The sequence below is a fragment of the Corylus avellana genome, chromosome 10 (assembly GCF_965113065.1).
Source record: "Corylus avellana chromosome 10, dhCorAvel1.hap1.2, whole genome shotgun sequence".
Lineage (NCBI taxonomy): Eukaryota > Viridiplantae > Streptophyta > Magnoliopsida > Fagales > Betulaceae > Corylus > Corylus avellana.
The window spans coordinates 15,094,837-15,114,000 of NC_142499.1; the positions used below are offsets into that span (position 1 = coordinate 15,094,837).

The following is a 19,164-nucleotide window of genomic DNA, read 5'->3' on the forward strand; positions in this document are numbered from 1 at the left end:
CACTATTAGCCCGACTGAGTCTGACCTCGGGTGGCCTACGCTACTAGTGTTGTATGTCCTGTAATGACCAACCATTTGGTAATGGCTACGCCAGTCACGAAAACCACTATATCCAAGGCCCACACATACACACACTTGACCATAAAGTTAACCTGTATAGTAAGCCCATGGCTGTTATCCCGCACGTATCGGTACCATGTCATACGATGTAATTAATCTTATCCGTCTTTTACATGCATAGTTTTACAAGCCTCATTATTATCTTATTAATCAACATACGTTTTCACAAAAAAGAGTTCATAGTAGTTCAAAAATGTATTTCATGAGAGTTGCAAAATATGCATGTTTGATATATATAAAATAATTATGCAATGCGGAAAAAATAACAATAAGTATCCATGTGAGTTTGTACTCACCTAGGTTGTAAGGCTCCTCCATAAAATCTCCTTGAGGCTTCATAACCTTGAATACTGAGAAAAAACCTATCATTAGTTTTAAACCCAAGCTAAAACAAACCTAGAACATAAAAACAGGAGTTATCGGACACCTGGCCAAAGTGGCGTTCCCTGGAACGCTTGGGGTCGTACGTCCGGGCTCATGGTCATACATCCGGCCAGAAGGTCTGAAATTTCCAAAATGTCCATACAGCTGTACCTAGTGACCCAAAACCCAATTTAACCCTCTAACTAAGTTACCTAAACTTAGTTAATTATTTGAGTCACTATACCCATGGCCTAGGGGTGGCTTACACGGGCCACCCCCAACCAGATTTGAGAGTGGCCCAACGGCCACCCCAGGGTGGCCGGGGGTGGCCGCGTGCCACCCCCGTGGGTCAGGGGTTGGCAGAGAGCCACCCCTGACCACTTCTGAGGATGGCTCGTTGGCCACCCCCTATTTTTTTATTTTTATTTTTTAAAAAACTTAATTTATAATTTTTATATATTTATATTTTTTGTTTGAATTTTTTATTCGGGAGTATTTTTGTCTTTTAATGAGATTTAATGTCTAAAAGAGAATATTTCATCCAATTTAAGGAGTTTGACTAACAGAATGATGGTTTTGGGAAGAAAATGATAGTCTGATAAGGTCGGATAGTAAGGTTGACAGTTCATAGAGAGATATTAAAATAGTGTGATAGTTCATGGGAAAAAAAAGTAATCACCCCTTTTTGTTGTGTTTGAGAAAGAGATGAAAAAAAAAGTTGATAGGAAAGTAGCAGGCGCGGTCTTCAAAGAAAAGGGAAAAAAATTCTTCAGAAGAGGGTTATTTATTTTTTTTAATGTGTGTTGTTGCTACCTTGTGCTCTCAATTCTATACAGGGCATCTCAACCGGGCTTCAATTTTAGACCAAGAAGGGAATTTCAAGTACAAGATTTTCAAGACCTTGAGGACAAGGTCCTCTTAAATGGGAAATGAATGTTACAAGAATAGAATTTTATTCGAAGAAGTTATTAATGTAAGAATATATTAAAATATATTATATGGTATGATATTTTATTTATATTAGAATATATGTTATGATAAGATATTTACCTTATATAATAATTATTTTTTAGAGGAATCGTTGTAATTGATGGTAATCATATATATTAGGATTACATTGTCATTGCATTCTAATATATTACGGTTTTTTGGGTTCCATATTATATTTGTTGTTTGCATAATTATATATGATTAAAAATGTCTTGATTTACCCCTTTTGCTACTAATTTGAATTAGAATAAATTGATTGGACCAAATTACATTGACTAATATGTGATGTCTCAACCTTGTCTAGAGTTCCCAACTTTGGAAGCCACTCAAGAGGACAAAGAGCGATATGAGTGCTGGAACAAGTCTAATGAGATGCCAAAGTGATATATCTTTACACCATTGTTACTAGGCAAGACACAGTAAGGAGTCTACTTAATGTTAAAATCTGAAGGAATTCCAATACACGAACATTGTCTAAACATGATTGCATGTTTGAATGTAGTGGAGGCCTTGGATGCTAGCTGAGATTGATGCAGAATCTCAGGTGGATATGGGGGGCAACTAGTGATATACTAAATAATTACCTTAAGCCCACTCAAGTAGCCCTTACATGGAAAATCAACGGGCCATTAGATCACATAATTACTCTCACATGGAAGCTTAATCAAATAACTCTTAGAATTTTTTTCACACGGAAACTATATACTCCCATCAATTGCCAAACCACCATTAATGTGACCTACAAGGAAAAACACACTCTAAGTATCAATGCTACCATATTGAATGATGTGCCTCTCCCTTAAAAGGCTCACTACCCCCAAAGCCAAAGCCAATTACATACATTATTTCTCTCATTGTCTTTTTATTCAATTTCATCTCATAAAGCTTTTACTGACTTAAGATTTAGAGGTTTTTTATTAACCCCGCTTACTTAAGATTCAGAGGTTTTTCATTAACCCCACTTACTTAAGATTCAGAAGTTTTCCATTAACCTCCTTTCGATTGGCGTAACTTTAGTGACTTTTTCTTTATTTTGCAGAAAGCTCTTCATCAGTTTGATCATCTAAAAATGTATTTAAAAAAAAAAAAAAAAAACTTTTATCATAACAAGCAATGATAAAACGATAAAAATAGAACTTCAAGTGCTTCGTATAGCCTTCACATAAAAGGACAAATGTAGGGTTTATTGTCTCTAACAATTCAGATTGCACAACCAAGTAAGAGAGTTATACACATGTTTTTTCTTTTGTAAAGCTGTCTGAAATGCATGCAATTCGAATAAATTGTAGCTAAGCTTTGTTCAGAATTTCCTTCAAAAAGAAAAATAGGCCCTTTGGTTATTTTCGTACCAAAAATCCCTCGAGTTGTCTTTGACCACGTCATGTTCTAGAATTTCTGATCAAGTATTCTTAGATGCTTTACGGAATAAATTCTCTCCAATCTGAAACATTATTTTGATATTAAATAATTTAATTTTCTTTTCTATGCAAATAATTTAAATTATATAATATAATAATAATTTTTATTTATTTATTTTTTATAATTTAGTATTTTATTATTTTAATATCTATTGAGGACTAGAGTAAGACGATTTGGCATTTCTCCTGTCCACGTGGCGTATATTCATTCGCCAACGATGGGCCAGTCCCTGCAAGAACCGCATCCAAGTTCCACCCTTCCAACCATTTAAAAACCTCCTCAACAAGATCAAACCCTCTTTAGTGTCTCCTTCTCTCTCTTTCTCTCTCCCTCTCTCCCGCCTCCCCAACCAAAAGAAAATCCCCCCCCCCTCCCCTTCTAGGCCTCTAATCCTAAAACCCTAAAACTCGCTCCTGAATCTCCCCCACTATCATCCGATGGCGGCCGATCCGACTCCGCACCAACTGGCCCTCCTCCTGGGGCCCGACGCTTCCCATTTCGAAACCCTAATCTCCCACCTTATGTCCTCCACCAACGAGCAGCGCGCCCAGGCCGAGTCCCTCTTCAACCTCTGCAAGCAGAACCAGCCGGACTCCCTCTCCCTCCAGCTCGCTCGCCTCCTTCAGTCCTCACCCCGCCCCGAGTCCCGCACCATGTCAGCCATCCTCCTCCGCCGCCAATTAACCGATCTCTGGCCCCGCCTCGCCGACTCCACTCGCTCCTCCCTCAAGTCCGTCCTCCTCTCCTCCCTCCAGACCGAGCAGGTCAAGTCCATCTCCAAAAAGCTCTGCGACGCCGTTTCCGAACTCGCCTCCGCCCTTTTGCCCGAGGACGCCTGGCCCGAGCTCCTCCCCTTCATGTTCCAGTGCGTCACTTCGGATAATCTCAACCTTCAGGAATTGGCTCTGCTAATTTTCGCGCAATTGGCGCATTATATCGGAGAAACCCTCGCACCGCACCTGACCACGCTCCATGGCGTGTTCTTGAATTGCTTGGGCTCGCCGCGAAGTTCGGATGTCAGGATTGCGGCGCTAGGCGCGGCCATCAATTTCGTGCAGTGCTTGTCGAGCTCTTCAGACAGGGACAGGTTCCAGGACTTGTTGCCGTTGATGATGCGGACTTTGACCGAGGCCTTGAATTGCAATCAGGAGGCGACGGCTCAGGAGGCCTTGGAGCTTCTGATCGAGTTAGCCGGGACGGAGCCGAGATTCTTGCGTAGGCAGCTGGTGGACGTGGTCGGGTCTATGTTGCAGATTGCGGAGGCGGATAGTTTGGAGGAGAGCACGAGGCATTTGGCGATTGAGTTCGTGATAACGTTGGCGGAGGCGAGGGAGCGTGCCCCGGGGATGATGAGGAAGTTGCCGCAGTTTATACGGAGGCTGTTCGCGGTGCTGATGAATATGCTCTTGGATGTGGAGGATGATCCGTCCTGGCACAATGCGGAGAGCGAGGACGAGGACGCCGGGGAAACCAGCAATTACGCCTTTGGCCAGGAGTGTTTGGACAGGCTGTCCATTTCCTTGGGTGGTAATACCATTGTGCCCGTCGCTTCCGAGACTTTCCAGCCTTTCTTGGCCGCTCCGGAATGGCAAAAGCATCATGCCGCCCTCATTGCGCTTGCACAAATCGCGGAGGGTTGCTCGAAGGTATAGAGCATTGCTTGTGAGTTTTGATAGATGTTTTGCCCAATATGTTGGGAGTAACTTGGAGTGCGGGTTAGTGTGGGCAATAGGTTTCGGGAAATGTATTTACTTGTTACTTATGTGTCGAGGAACAGTTGCTGATTCAAGTATTTTTATTTGACTGGAAACAATGTTCTGGTATTTGTTATTGCATTTTATGTAGTTCCGTTACAGTTTTCATTGGTTTTGGTTTTGCTATGTTGACCGAAAGACTTGATTTGTCTTGAAGTGTGGTGTTCTCATGGTCTCTCTTTTTTTGACGCAGGTAATGATAAAAAACTTGGAACAAGTACTATCAATGGTTTTGAAATCATTCCAACATCCGCATCCCCGTGTGCGGTGGGCAGCGATAAATGCAATTGGGCAATTGTCCACGGACTTGGGCCCAGAGTTGCAAGTTCATTATCATGCTCAAGTGCTCCCTGCATTAGCTGGAGCTATGGATGATTTCCACAATCCCCGAGTTCAGGTTTGTGATATAAGGAGTATATCCTATTTTTTGTTGTTTCCTCTCTCTCCCTCTCTCTCCCTTCTAATTTCTTTTTTTTTCCCCTGCAAATAAAGATGGATGGTCTTTCCTTTTCTTTTTTCTTTTTTTTTTTTGCCATTGTTTCGGTATATACCGCATCCCTTTCAAAAGGATTGTCATTCACGTTTTGCTAACTTAAAATTGAGGGAGGATGGTTTGCATTGATGTTTAAATTTGGTGAATGGATCATTATTCATGTAATAGTTAATTATATACTTTTGTTTTTATGACAGGAAACACTCTTTCAATTCACCTTGTTGTATTTATATATTGACTTTTTTAAAATGATTGGACTTATGTAAGTACCATACGCTCACTGACATGAAAAAAAGGCGTCCCCTAGTACTGGGGTTCTGAGCTTGCTTCTTACATGTTTCCCTAATAAGATGGGGTGGGATGACTAACATAGGATTTCAGTTTAATGTTAGTTCTAAATCTTCTCAGCTACAATTACTTTACAATTCAATTGCTTAATAAATCGCAAGGTGACATTTGATGCTTATTCTAATTGGCTTCCATGGGAGAAACACAGAATGGTTTTTGTTTATTGGGTTTGATGTAAATTGGTAGTGAAGAAAAGCTGATTCCATTTCTCACATGTTTATTCAGACCAGCTTATAAATATAAAACGTAGTTCTTTTGTTGTAAAGTTACATATGCAACTGATGGATCTTGAATTTACCACCTCACAATCTACCTTATTTTTATGAGCGGAGGATGTGATATTTGAACCATAGCCCGTTGGCAATGTAAGTTTAAAAGTTGTACAATAAAGTAATGCGTATATTGGACTTTGGTATGGAAGCCAAACCTTGAGTAATTGTAGAAAAATAAATTTGTTAACTGTCGAATGTTTGCCTCCTGATATTTTTATTAGTTGCTTTAAGTTTCTTTTGGCCCCTTGGTTGTGTAATGTATGCATCTTCATATAAAAGTGTTCCAATAACTCTCATGCTTTCTTAATACTCTTTCTTTGGGCTGCTGCCTCATATTGTAGTTTTTCGAATATTCATGCTATTTAGATTTCTTCTCCACTATTTGTTAGGCTTCTCTCTTGTATACTTGTTATATACTTGGGTTGGGCCTTTGCACTTTTTAATGAATTTGCTGTTACTTATTAAATAAAAAAATAACTGTCATTTCTGGTTGTCACAGGCCCATGCTGCTTCAGCAGTGCTCAATTTCAGTGAGAATTGCACCCCAGATATCTTAACACCATATTTGGATGTTATTGTCACCAAACTTCTTGTCCTCCTCCAGGTATATGATCATCCTCGTCATCAACCTATGCTGAGCATGTGTTCGCTTGTCCATATAGTACTGTTTGATTACAGTATTCAAAAATGTGTATATAGAACTCTGAACATATCTACTGAAGATGTTCTGGGACTGTTTGATTTTTTTTTTCTTTATTTTTTTACTCATATAAATAGAAAAAAAATTATTTACAAGGGAAAAAGGTGGGTGTAGCCCTAACAAGGAGGTACACAAGAACACTGGGAAAAAATTTCTAGTCAAAAAGAAAAATTGGGTGCAGGGAAAACAAGTTAGAACGAAACAACATCTAAAAATGCAGAGAGTATACAATTATTGGACTTCATTATATTATTATTATTATTATTATTATTATTATTATGCCAAGCATAAAATTATGGGACTTGTTGAAAATGCGACACACTTAAACTGGCAAATCAATTCATTATGTGAGGATGACCAAACTGATAAATGAACTGTTTCTTTCTTCATCATCATTTCAGTTAGGTGTTTTCTTTTGTATACTTCCTATGTATGTAGGGGCCCTTACGCTTTTAATAAATTTTTCGATTACTTATATTAAAAAAAAAGATAAGCAAGTTGGTCCAGATGGCCTAACTGCTGAGCAGCTTTAATTTTTATTTTTTTTCAGCTGTAATCCTTGAACACTTCTACTCAGAAACTAGATATTTACAAGCCTCTTTTGTCCCTGAGAGAGAACTTAAGAAATGACACATTTTCATTGATGTATACTATCTTAACTACATAAAAGTACAATGATGACTCAAAAAGGGGGTTTGAGAGGGAACTTGCCTGGATACATTTTTTACTAACTTGATTATATGTGATTGCAATGGAAACAGGAGAGAAAGTTGTGGCAGAGAGGATGGGGTATCATACCCTGCTTTTGGATATAATCTTGGGGACTATGTTGCATTAATTGTTTAAGCGTGCCTTTTTGTAGTAGAACTAAAGCACTAGTTATTGGAAATTAAAGGCTTTTTAAGGTGGTTGATATTAGGTGTTAGTTTAGGATGTTTGAAAGAAAGTGAGGAAAATGAAAGAATTGTGGGACAGAGAAATGATGAAGAGCAAGACTGGTGGAGGTGAGCGATAAGCTATTTTTTTAGCTGTGGTGCAAAGTATGCATGCTGTGTTCATAGTGTGCACACACACACACCCATAAGTCCTGTAGCTTTATAATATAACATTAGGTGTTTGAACTGTCCTTCATAAGCTTATTCTTTATCTTGCCATGGTGATATCCTGGGCTTTGCTTCTTTGTTTTTCTTATGGGAATTCTTATTTTCTTTGGTTAGAGGAGTTGTCATTTTCCCCTCTTTATTGAGCTTATATCTTTTGTGTTATTTGTATGCTTTCCAGAATGGGAAGCAGATGGTGCAAGAGGGTGCTTTGACAGCTTTAGCATCAGTCGCTGATTCGTCACAAGTAATTTAGTTACTCATACTCTACATAAATAGTCTCAATTTCATTTTAGAATCCATCATTTTAAAATGTTATTGTTGTTATAACAGGAGCAATTTCAAAAGTATTATGATGCAGTAATGCCTTACTTGAAAGCTATTTTGGTGAATGCGAATGACAAGTCTAATCGTATGCTTCGTGCCAAATCTATGGAGTGCATTAGTTTGGTTGGAATGGCTGTTGGGAAGGATAAGTTTAGGGATGATGCTAAGCAGGTGACAATTTATAACATTTTCGAGCCTTTGACTCTTTGATTGTTTTTGCTAACCATATACATGACTTATCAAGGGGTAGTGACCTTTTCTTTTCTTTGATTGATGCCACCCTCCTCCCTGAAATATTTTACTATGTCCTTACTGATTTTTTTCCTCTTATAAGGTTATGGATGTCTTGATGTCATTGCAAGGATCTGAAATGGAGTCGGATGATCCAACTACAAGCTACATGTTACAAGTATGTTCTTTCCATTTGAGGGAATAATGTGGAAGTCTACGTAAAAGATATCGTGCACTTTTATCTTGTTGATAAAGGTTTTATTTTACTTCTTGTTAAAAACTGGTGGAAAAACCAACTGCGTAATTATATTTCAGGCATGGGCCAGACTTTGCAAGTGCCTTGGGCAGGATTTTCTTCCTTACATGAATGTTGTTATGCCCCCATTGCTTCAATCGGCTCAACTTAAGCCTGATGTCACGATTACGTCTGCGGATTCAGATGCTGATATTGATGAAGATGATGACAGGTTTCCTTTTAGTTATAGTGTCATTAAATTTTAATATCCGGTTGTTTCTAATTTTGTGAGATTTATGTCCATATGATTTAATCTCCTTTAATATTTATCTGAATATTTTCTTTTTTCTCGTCTAAATTATATTCTTGGAGTGGAGATAAAGTTCATCATGCAGGTTTTATGTTTTATATGATATTAGGCTAGATAGAGGCACCCTCAACATTTTCATTAAAATGATTTGGGTGACACACATACACGCATGTACATACAGACGTCTATCTGAACTCTATACTGTCATTTTCCAGATTCCAAACCTTGCACCTACGCTTTGTTTTGGAGAAACCATTAAGTGGAATAACTGGCCTTGACTTAGATGGGGGGGGGGGGGGGGGGGGGGGGGGTTGTGGAGAAGACCATAAAATAGGAAAATAAAATTACCAAATTCATTTTGAGCACTCATGTATTGCTTTCATTGTTTAGGTCTTGTTCTTCTCAAAGAAGAGCACCAACTCTTAGGCTCAGTTTGTTAAACACCAACCCCTCCCTAAATACTATTCATTTCATTTTAAAAAAAAATCAACATTAAAACATTCACACTTTTTATCTCACATCATTTACTTTTTACTACTATTCAAATAAAAATTTTACTACAAAACAAAATTTTTTCACTTTTCAATACCACTTTTTCACTTTTCAATACAACCTTTTGACTTTTCTATACCAATCATTATTCTTTTTTTTTTTTTTTTTTTTTTTTTTTTACAAAAAGTGTGAACAATGCCTTGTTGTTTGACAACCACCATCTTAATGCGGCATTTGGTTTGGGGAATCAAACATTGCCTCGACATCCACATTTTCAGGAATATGATTTCTGAGAATTTGGATTCTTGGGAATGTGATTAAATCCATGTTTAAGAATGATTAGGAATTTGGTAGGATTCCTAGGAATATGAATTCTCATTGTTGGTTTACTCTTAGGTATCTTGTAGGAATTATTTATACTTTTCAAAATATCCCTATGTTTCTCACTTCAAGTGTATAAAGTTGTTTGAGATAAAAGTATTTAACAATTAAACAAAAAATGATAAGGGGAAAAAGCTATATATAAACTGTGGTTTTTCTTTTATTTCTCAATATATAAACTGTCTATACCGTTTGATTTATTTTTTTTATTTTTTTATTTTTTATTGATAATGAAATAAAACCTATTTTTGATGAATGATAATCAAATAAAATCTATTCATTTTTGTTTGAGGGGAATAAAATAGTTCACGACTTTTATGTACTTATTTTAATTAATTTTATTTATTTTTCATCTAAAACCAAATAAAACCTGTTATTTCCCTTTTTTTGTGTGGAATAAAATAGTTCCTTACTATTTTATGTGCTCTTTGTATATTTTGTAGGGGTTTCTCTTGTATATATTTTTGCACTAGGGTTGCGCCCTTCTGCACTTTTTCAATAATATTCGCATTAATTATCCAAAAAATAAATAAAATAGTTCGTACTTTTATACAAATTTGATTTATTTTTCCTCTAACCAAATAAAACCTGTTCATTTTTCGTATTTGTGAAATAAAATAGTTATTCACTTTTATGAACAAAATTTACAAATGGTCAGAGTCAAACTCAAAAAAAGTAGCATTAGAAAAATAACCATAACAAAATTTTCATGTTGTCTAACTTTTCTTAAGCATAACAATATCCAGTAAACAAAAAGAAAACCAAATTGTAGTATAAAAGAGTTAAATTTTTTTTGTAAGGTGATTGAGAAAGCGAGAATGTTTAGCGTGCGCACAGGTGTTTACCACGCTTTATGAATAATAAAATATGGGCTTTCTGTCTTTTAGATAAAAAAATAAATTCCCAAGGCCACGGGAATGTGGATTCCCACCTCTTAAGAAGGGGAATCTACATTCCCAGTAAAAAGCAGTTAAGGGTGAGTCCAGATTCTCTAGGGCATATGGATTCCCTACAGTAAAATACTAAAATGCAACCAAACGGAATTTTTAGGATTCTTAGGAATCCTAAAAGGTAATCCCCATCCAAATGACACATGCATGAAAAAAGAAAAAAAGAAAGGTGTCCTCAAAGAAAGATGATGCTTATGTTAGATACCATTGTTCTTACGAATATTTGCCTTGTTTCTTATTGCAGCATTGAAACGATTACTCTTGGGGATAAAAGGATAGGAATCAAGACTAGTGTCCTGGAGGAAAAAGCCACAGCTTGTAACATGCTATGTTGCTATGCTGATGAGTTGAAGGAAGGATTTTTCCCATGGATTGAGCAGGTTTATCTTCAAAATTTTGAGGATTTTTTTTTTTTTTTTTTAATCTTTTGATATGCATAACTTATAAAAACACTCTTTTTGGGGTTTCCTTTCAAGGATTTCAATAAACATTATACTGAATGTGAATAAGTAATATAGGTTGCTCCTACTTTGGTTCCCCTTCTTAAATTTTATTTCCACGAAGAGGTCAGGAAAGCAGCTGTTTCAGGTATGAATATGAACTTTGCTATTTCTGTTTACCTTGGGTGAGTTATGCAGAATTTTACTGAAATTCTTGATGTTGTCTATAGCCATGCCGGAGCTGTTGCGTTCAGCTAAATTAGCTATAGAAAAGGGGCAATCCAATGGTTGTAATGAGTCCTACATAAAGCAGTTATCTGATTACATCATACCAGCATTGGTGGAAGCTTTACACAAGGTTAAACCTCTGTTCTGGTTGTTGGCGGTTTAATGTCGTTTAAACCTTTTCTTTTTTAATTTTCTGGTATCAGTTTGTTTAAACTCAACACATAGCATTTATGCTTGTATATTCTGATTTATTGGAAGTGTGGCTAACTTTCAGGAGCCAGAAGTAGAGATTTGTGCAAGCATGATGGATGCTTTGAATGAATGCATACAGGTATGTACATCCATTTATGAGGTTGGAGTACATGTTTGTACAAAAAAAAGTATTCTTTTCTCTTTTTTCACCCTAGATGTTTTATATCCTGTGAAAGGTCCAATGTGTCTACTTGCAAATTGAACTATTGTAGATCCCAATGAGATTATTCCTGTGACATGTGACTAGGAAAAAAAAAAGAAAAAGAAGAGGTGATTAATTTTGCTAGTGATAGTTTTTAGAACTTCTTGCTTTTCCATGATGCATAAATTTGAGAATGTGATTTCGGCATTCCATGGACCCCATGTCAAACTATTTCTCTTATCCGAAAATAATCTTTCAATGTTGTTGCCACTTCATGATATCTAATCATGGACCTCGATTCTTTTGGTTTCTTGTGCCAAGCCTCATCACTTTCTCCACAGTATCATAGGTATTGAGTTCTGATGTTCTTCAATTCTTTATTTTAAAGTTTTTTGGTCAAGGGATGGCATTCACAAAATGGTTCTTTGGTCATGGAGGCCCTGTTTGTTTCGGTGTGTTAAATGTTTTCTATCAGTAAATATTTTTAGCTGAAAACATTTGAAGGAAAATTGGTTATTTTCCAGTGTTTGGTTGCAAACATGAAAATGATCTGGAAAACATTTTCAATTGTTTGGTTGGAACCTGAAAATGCTCTATAAACACCACCATAAATCACCATCACTGTCACCCCACACCCCCAAAATCAGCATACACAACAAGGGTTTTGGTAGAGAGGCGGGAGTGGACCATGGGGACGGCGTAATCAGAAGGGAGAGAGGGATTAGAGAGAGCAATATGGAGCTTGAGCTTGTCCATGACAGTGGTGAATACCTGGTAGGGGAGCCCATATAGAGACTCTCATTGGGCGTCACAGAGATGCACCTTGAGGGCCAAATGTGCTGTGTAGAGAGCCCGAAAGGCCGATACAGAGAAATCTGCATCAAGGATGACTAGAGCCGAGCAGGAGGACAAGGGGGAGAGTGGTTGGGAGAGAGGAGGGTGAAGGGTTTTTGGGTGAGACGAGGCGAGGAAGGAAAGCACATTGGCTATGGTGAAGAAGAGGAGGCACAGTGGAGGAGGGTGGAAGCAGCGAGATTGTGGAGCTGGAGGAGCCGCAGAGTGGTGAGGGAGAGGATGGGGTGTGCGGTGAGGGAGAAGGGTGGAAAAAATTTTGGGTGTAAAACATTTTACTCCCCATTAACCTTGTTTTCCTTGTTCAACCATTTTTTTTTTTAACCCAAGATTTCAGCTGTCCCAAATACCTAAAGTGGGGAAAACTTTTTCTGAAAAAGGATTTACGCAGAATCAAATGGGGCTAAGAGAGTTCTCTTTCCCTGTGGTCATGGAAATTTTGCTTCTGGCTGGTACCTTTAAAAAATATTTAAAAAAGGTAGGTGGACTTTTTGATTACTTATTTACTGTTTAAGTGGCTGGCTACCTAAGACGGAACTTTCAATGGAGTTCAGATGCCTGTGAAAGCTCCATATTTGATGAAAGAAAATGATATTGAGAACTATAGAATGACCCATTATTACGGAAGAAATTCATAACATGATTTAAATGATGCTGAGAAGTGTGTCCTTGATGTTTGTCGCGGCTATATGTACATTATGCTAAGTACAATGGTCATAGGACCGCATATTTCTTAAACAACTATTCGCAAAGACCCATATACTTGGGTTATGATTCTTGATGTATGAAAAAAAACAATGGTCATAGGGACCCCATATTTCTTAAACTACTACTCGCAAAGACCCATACACCTGGGTTGTGTTTCTTGATGTATTTGGGTAAGTGTTTTATGTTTTTGGTTAGAAAAAAATGTTTTGATGTGACAGAAGGTGAGAAGCATTTTTAGGAGTGTATTATGGTGGGGTCCACATTTGAGAAAATGTTTTCTATGGAGTACACCTGTTTATTTTTAGAAAACCTAAACAAATGTGGACCGACTATTTATATAAAAAAAAATTAAAAAGAAAAAAAGTGGTTGTGTGGCCACCCTCAGTGGAGGAGAGGGGTGGCTGCGCTCCTCTACTTAGGGTGGTCACACCACCACTAATTCTTTTTTTTTTTTTTTTTTTTAATTTTTAAAATTTATTTATTTATTTAATTTATTTTTTAATATTTTTAAATAATAAGTTAGCTCCCACCTCTACTAAGGTTAAGCACCTGGTTTGTCAAAATAGTTCTACAAGTAAGAATATAGTTTTATAAAAGGTGTTTTGTATTTTGAGGAGTGTTTTGTGTTTTGACTTGTTTGTTAATGTATTTGTTTTGAGAGGAAAACTCAAACTGCAAGTAGAAAACAAGTACGCTGACACTTGACACACATAGCATTAGTAGTTAGACTGTGTTTTTTTTTTTTTTTTTTTTTATAAGTAGTAGAGACTGTGTTCTCACTAAGATCTTAAGTTTAGTTATGGTGGTGACTTAGCGAGAGGAAATTACTTTGAGAAGGCGTACAGATTTATGGTTACAGTCAGTTAACCTGTAGTTGCTGATCTGATTATTTGAACTATGTTGTTTCTCTGTTTTGGTTTTAATATTTGAATTGTACCTATTATAAATACTTGTTATACTTGGTAAATAGCATTGATCTTCTTAGAGACTAAGCAAAAATATGCAGAGGTTCCTTGTATTATCTCCATGTGAGCATTAATGTTATGTGTCATTATTATCCTTTTCACTTTGATTTTGTACTTCACATCTCTATCACTAAATTCACTATCTTCTCCATATGGATCAAAAACATTACCATGATCACACCACTGTTTTGGCACCTGCAACATTGAGATCTAGCTCCAAACTAATTGTGACCTACTCTACTATTGAAACACTAATTCCAAAATTTGAACCATTCCTAATGTTGTGTCCTTGTAGTTTGCACTGTACTTGAGAAAGCTCAGTGTAATATACCCCATTTATTTGTGGGACATGATTAACAGATAAGCAAATGATTAGTAAATTTGTTTCCTAAGCATTCTTTTACTGCTACTTTTCACTTTTGTTGGCTATTGCATCACAGGGTCTGGATACATCTTTACTTATCAAAAAATTGTTTTTAGACTCGATTCACTTTTTTTTTTTTTTTGGTTAGAGAGGGGTGATTTGGTGGTATTTTGCTGACTTAAAGTCTTTATTTTCCAATAATTGAATAGTAAAATTTGTTCTTGTCCTTGAGTTTCATGGTTTCATTCTGCCTTATAATTTGAGGATTTCTAAATATATGTTAATTTAGGGTTATTTTCTCTCAGATTTCTGGACCCCTTTTAGATGTTAGCCAAGTAAGGTGCATAGTGGATGAGATTAAACAGGTAATCACAGCCAGCTCTTCCCGAAAACAACAAAGATCAGAGCGGGCCAAAGCCGAGGACTTTGATGCAGAGGAGGGGGAACTGCTCAAGGAAGAAAATGAGCAAGAAGAAGAAGTTTTTAATCAAGTATGTTAGCTGAGCATATATTTCATGGCAGCTGGGTTATGAGTTGATGCTCTAATTGATTTGGATGACCATTAAGTTATTATTTTTGTTTGATTTATATTTCTTTCTTGATCAAGGTTGGTGATTGCTTGGGAACTTTGCTTAAAACTTTCAAGGCGTCTTTCTTGCCTTTCTTTGACGAGCTTGCATCCTATGTAACACCAATGTTGGTGAGTTGTCTTTCTCAATTTTACATTTGAGTCTTTTCCTTTCTTATTTCTTATTTTTTATTATTTCGTTACTCTTCTTATATATAAGTTCTTTCTATCTTAGTTAAGGCTTTCTTGTTTCCTTAAGGCTTTGTTTATTTTGATGTAAAACTTTTTGACCTAAAATGCTCAGCTGAAAACATTTTCTGGGAAAACTACTGATTTTTTGGTGTTCGACTGTCACCTTGAGAACATTTTCCACTTCGGTTCACACTGAAAATGTTTTCCTACAAATATTTTCTGTCAGTGGAGGTGGCTCTAGCAGGGATTGGTGCTGCTGGGAGAAGGTGTGGTGTTTGGGATGTGTAAAATGGTTTAAAAAAATGTAAACCATTTTACTGAACATGATGGGGTGTTTTATGATTGACCAAAAATGTTTTGCAGTTGACCAAGTTTTCCAAGCAAAGCCAAACATCAGAAAATGCTGGAGATGTTTTACGGAAAACGTTTTACGTCTCAAAATAAACGGAGCCTAAATGTTAATGCAAGGCTTTTGGGTTTTAGCTGTTTTAATGCATGGAGGATGTATATTTCTTACATGCGGTATTTGGCCTTTTCACCTTGGGTTTAACGTTTTACGTCTCAAAATAAACGGTGCCTAAATGTTAATGCAAGGCTTTTGGGCTTTAGCTGTTTTAATGCATGGAGGATGTATATAGAAACATGCGGTATTTGGCCTTTTCACCATGGGTTTAAAGCAGAACCTTTTGTTTCCTTCGTTTTAATTTCTAATTCCTGATATATGTTTTTGGGCAAGGGTGTCGTTAAGCACTTGGTTCCTATGGTTGTGCTTGCATCCTTATTCCTGCACTAATACCCCTTTGTCTCCTCCTGGGGCTGTGTTGCAACTTGACCTGCAGGGGGGGTTGGCAGCCTCTTAATCAAAAGTGGAATTGAGAAACTACATTTTCTTTCATGCTACCGGCTACCATTCATAGAGCTTTTTTATATTATTATTATTATTATTTAATTTTGTAAAACTAAAGGAAGCAGAAGAAAGAAAACAAAGCTAAATTGTGTTTGTAAAGTTGGCTTTTTATTTTTTATTTTTAAAGTGAGTACTATGGAAATTCATGGCTGCCTTAAGACAGGCACTTGGGTTTTGACCTTTCTTATTAAACTTGTTGATCAAGCAGGGGAAAGATAAAACAGCAGAAGAGAGGAGAATTGCCATTTGTATATTCGATGATGTTGTGGAGTATTGCCATGAAGCAGCCTTAAAGTAAACGTTCTTTTCTGTTTTATTGAAATTGTTATTGGCAGCAGGTTCCTTTTTTGTATTTATTGAACTTCTTGTTTGAACAGATATTATGATTCTTATCTTCCTTTCCTATTGGAAGCCTGCAATGATGAGAGTCCAGATGTTCGTCAGGTTTGCCACTTTGATTAGAACTGCTTTATTGTGCTGTTCCAGTAATCATGGGTCTAATTTAAGATAAACTCAATTCCTTTTCAGGCAGCTGTTTATGGGATTGGTGTTTGTGCGGAGTTTGGTGGATCTGTCTTCAAACCTCTTGTTGGAGGTACGTTGCTTTACTTGCCTCTCTCCTTGGAGTTGTTGCCTTAATACATGTTCTTTTGTCTTTTTGCAGAGGCTCTTACAAGGTTGAATGTTGTAATACGGCACCCTAATGCACTGCATGCAGACAATGTAATGGCATATGACAATGCTGTTTCATCTCTTGGGAAAATATGCCAGTTCCATCGTGAAAGTATAGATGCTACACAGGTACATAGCATTTTATTGTGGCTTGTTTTTGCTGCACCTTCTTCAGTGTCATCAGTAATTTACTGAATCTAGATTGCCATTTCTTGTCATTGATAGTAGACCCTTTTTTGTCATTTTTCCCTTCAAAGGAGTGCTCTTGTTTTGGTCTTAATTCCTGCCAGCATGTTATTATGCAGGGTTAAGATTAAGTGTGACGTCCCACATTGCCTAGGTGTGGAAAAGATCATGTGTACAACACTCCGCCCTAAATGATATGATATTGTCCGCTTTGGGCTAAGCCTGCACGGATTTATTATTGGGTTTACCCCAAAATGTCTCATACTATTTAGAGAGAGCATATTCCAGATAAACACATCATCTTTTTCACATCCAGGCAATGTGGGATGTCACATTAAGCGAATAATTTTCTTGCTTGGGATTGTGTATAAGGTATACTTGCAGATTGCCCTTTTTGTATAGTCTGTCATCACCTCATTAGGAACGAATTAATTCATTGACAATTTCATCACCTCACCACCGATGAGTGAACTCATTGACCATGTTGGTTTTATGAAGGAAATATGATTTTTCTTGCTTCTCTTCCCAAGCAAACCTCTAATGCCATTATTTTGTCATATCTGAATTAATGTATTGCATTGCTGGTATAAGATCCACAAACCCCAAACAATTTAGCAGAAAACTTCTGCCATTACATTATTTCTCTAGGAGTTCTAGATGACCCAATAATAGATGATTTGTGCATCTGGTTACTGAAACAAGCTTTTCATTTTTGTGGAGCTTCAGCATGATCAAAGTATTTTGATTATTTGCTGGACAAGATTGAAATAAGTGCTAGTATAAGAAATGGTCCTAACTAAAAGTTGCTACTCATCATCTGATGCTCTATGTCAGGAGTTGATAGTAGGATCCCTGACATGGACAAGGTTCATTTTTGGAAAGCAATATTGAGCGTAGGGTCTTGTCCTGTTTGATAAAATCAGAGATTGGGTTGTTTCCCCTATGGAGTTTGCTTTCCATATCCAATACTTTTGTTTCTGTTTTCATAATGAGTTAGACAGTGGATGCATTGGCCCTACTATTGTTCTAATGTGTTTGATGTTTGGCAGGTGGTCCCTGCCTGGTTAAGCTGCTTGCCTATAAAAGGTGATTTGATTGAGGCCAAGGTTGTGCATGAACAGCTTTGTGCAATGGTTGAAAGGTAGAGATCTGGAATTTTTAGAACATGTTGACTTGGGTGATTCATTTTTCAGTGCACAGATGTACTGAAAAAACAATTGCATCTTCGCAGGTCAGATAGAGAACTTTTAGGGCCAAACAATCAATATCTTCCTAAAATAGTTGCAGTCTTTGCTGAGGTATAATCTTCCTGTATTCTGATGCCCATTTACTATAATCCACTGCCACAAGATTTTAGGTTTTAGTTTCTCTTGTTGTTTTACCTTTTTTGTTAACTTATTGGGAGAGTTGGTGGTGTAGGTTTTATGTGCAGGTAAAGATCTAGCAACAGAGCAAACTGCCAGTCGGATGATTAATCTGTTGAGGCAGCTTCAACAAACTTTACCACCCTCTACCCTAGCGTCAACCTGGTCATCCTTGCAGCCTCAGCAGCAGCTTGCACTGCAGTCCATCCTCTCGTCTTAGCTTCTTTTTAAATTTTGTGGGCGTGTCTTCGTTCGTCTTTTGAAGCTGCTGACCGACCAGTCATTTTAATTCATTTTCTGGATTGGTGAGCATGTCATTGGTCCTCTTCGGGGAAGCTGCTGCGTGAATTCAGTTCATGTCTGTGTATGTAGAAGAAGCAGCTGCGTCTGGTTGGTGTCCTTCAATTACCCATTCTTTTCCATATTGTATTCCATAATTTGTTTCGCGTGGTCCGTCACCAAGGCGATGTTTTTTGGTTAGTTGAAAGTTTTAAGGTGAGGAATAGAGAATTTTTGGTATAGAATATGTATACTAGCAGTGGTATTGATAAGTCAGTCCAAAAGGAACGAAAAGAAAGTAACAGAGATTTATGTAAAGATACCAACTTATGGCTTTTTATTGGTTGAGGCGTGTCATTGAATCAAACTTTTGGCAGTTTTGGTGCTTTGGATTTTCGCTGAATGTGGAAAAAAGGTCCAGTATTTCTTGTTTCAGTTGTTCCATGGATATGATATCATTAATGATTTGCTCTTCTCTGCTTTTGTGTTTAGGGTGTGCTTTTTCATCCTTTTGGGCGTGGACTGGTTCAAGTCGCAGATTAAGCTAACTAACTATGCTG

General features: G+C 37.2%; 1 protein-coding gene across 1 annotated transcript; it reads left to right on the top strand.

Annotated features, from left to right (window-relative positions):
- Nucleotides 1-3,258: 3,258 nt before the first annotated feature.
- On the top strand, nucleotides 3,259-19,042 carry LOC132191425 (uncharacterized). The gene is made up of 20 exons (XM_059606438.2): nucleotides 3,259-4,538; nucleotides 4,840-5,043; nucleotides 6,259-6,363; nucleotides 7,741-7,806; nucleotides 7,893-8,057; nucleotides 8,221-8,295; nucleotides 8,433-8,584; nucleotides 10,730-10,865; nucleotides 11,004-11,073; nucleotides 11,156-11,283; nucleotides 11,428-11,484; nucleotides 14,742-14,927; nucleotides 15,044-15,136; nucleotides 16,312-16,397; nucleotides 16,481-16,547; nucleotides 16,632-16,698; nucleotides 16,768-16,904; nucleotides 18,011-18,102; nucleotides 18,193-18,259; nucleotides 18,381-19,042. Exons 1-20 carry the CDS (start codon nucleotides 3,330-3,332, stop codon nucleotides 18,543-18,545), a joined length of 3,327 nt encoding a protein of 1,108 aa, XP_059462421.2. The 5' UTR covers nucleotides 3,259-3,329; the 3' UTR covers nucleotides 18,546-19,042.
- Nucleotides 19,043-19,164: the final 122 nt, after the last annotated feature.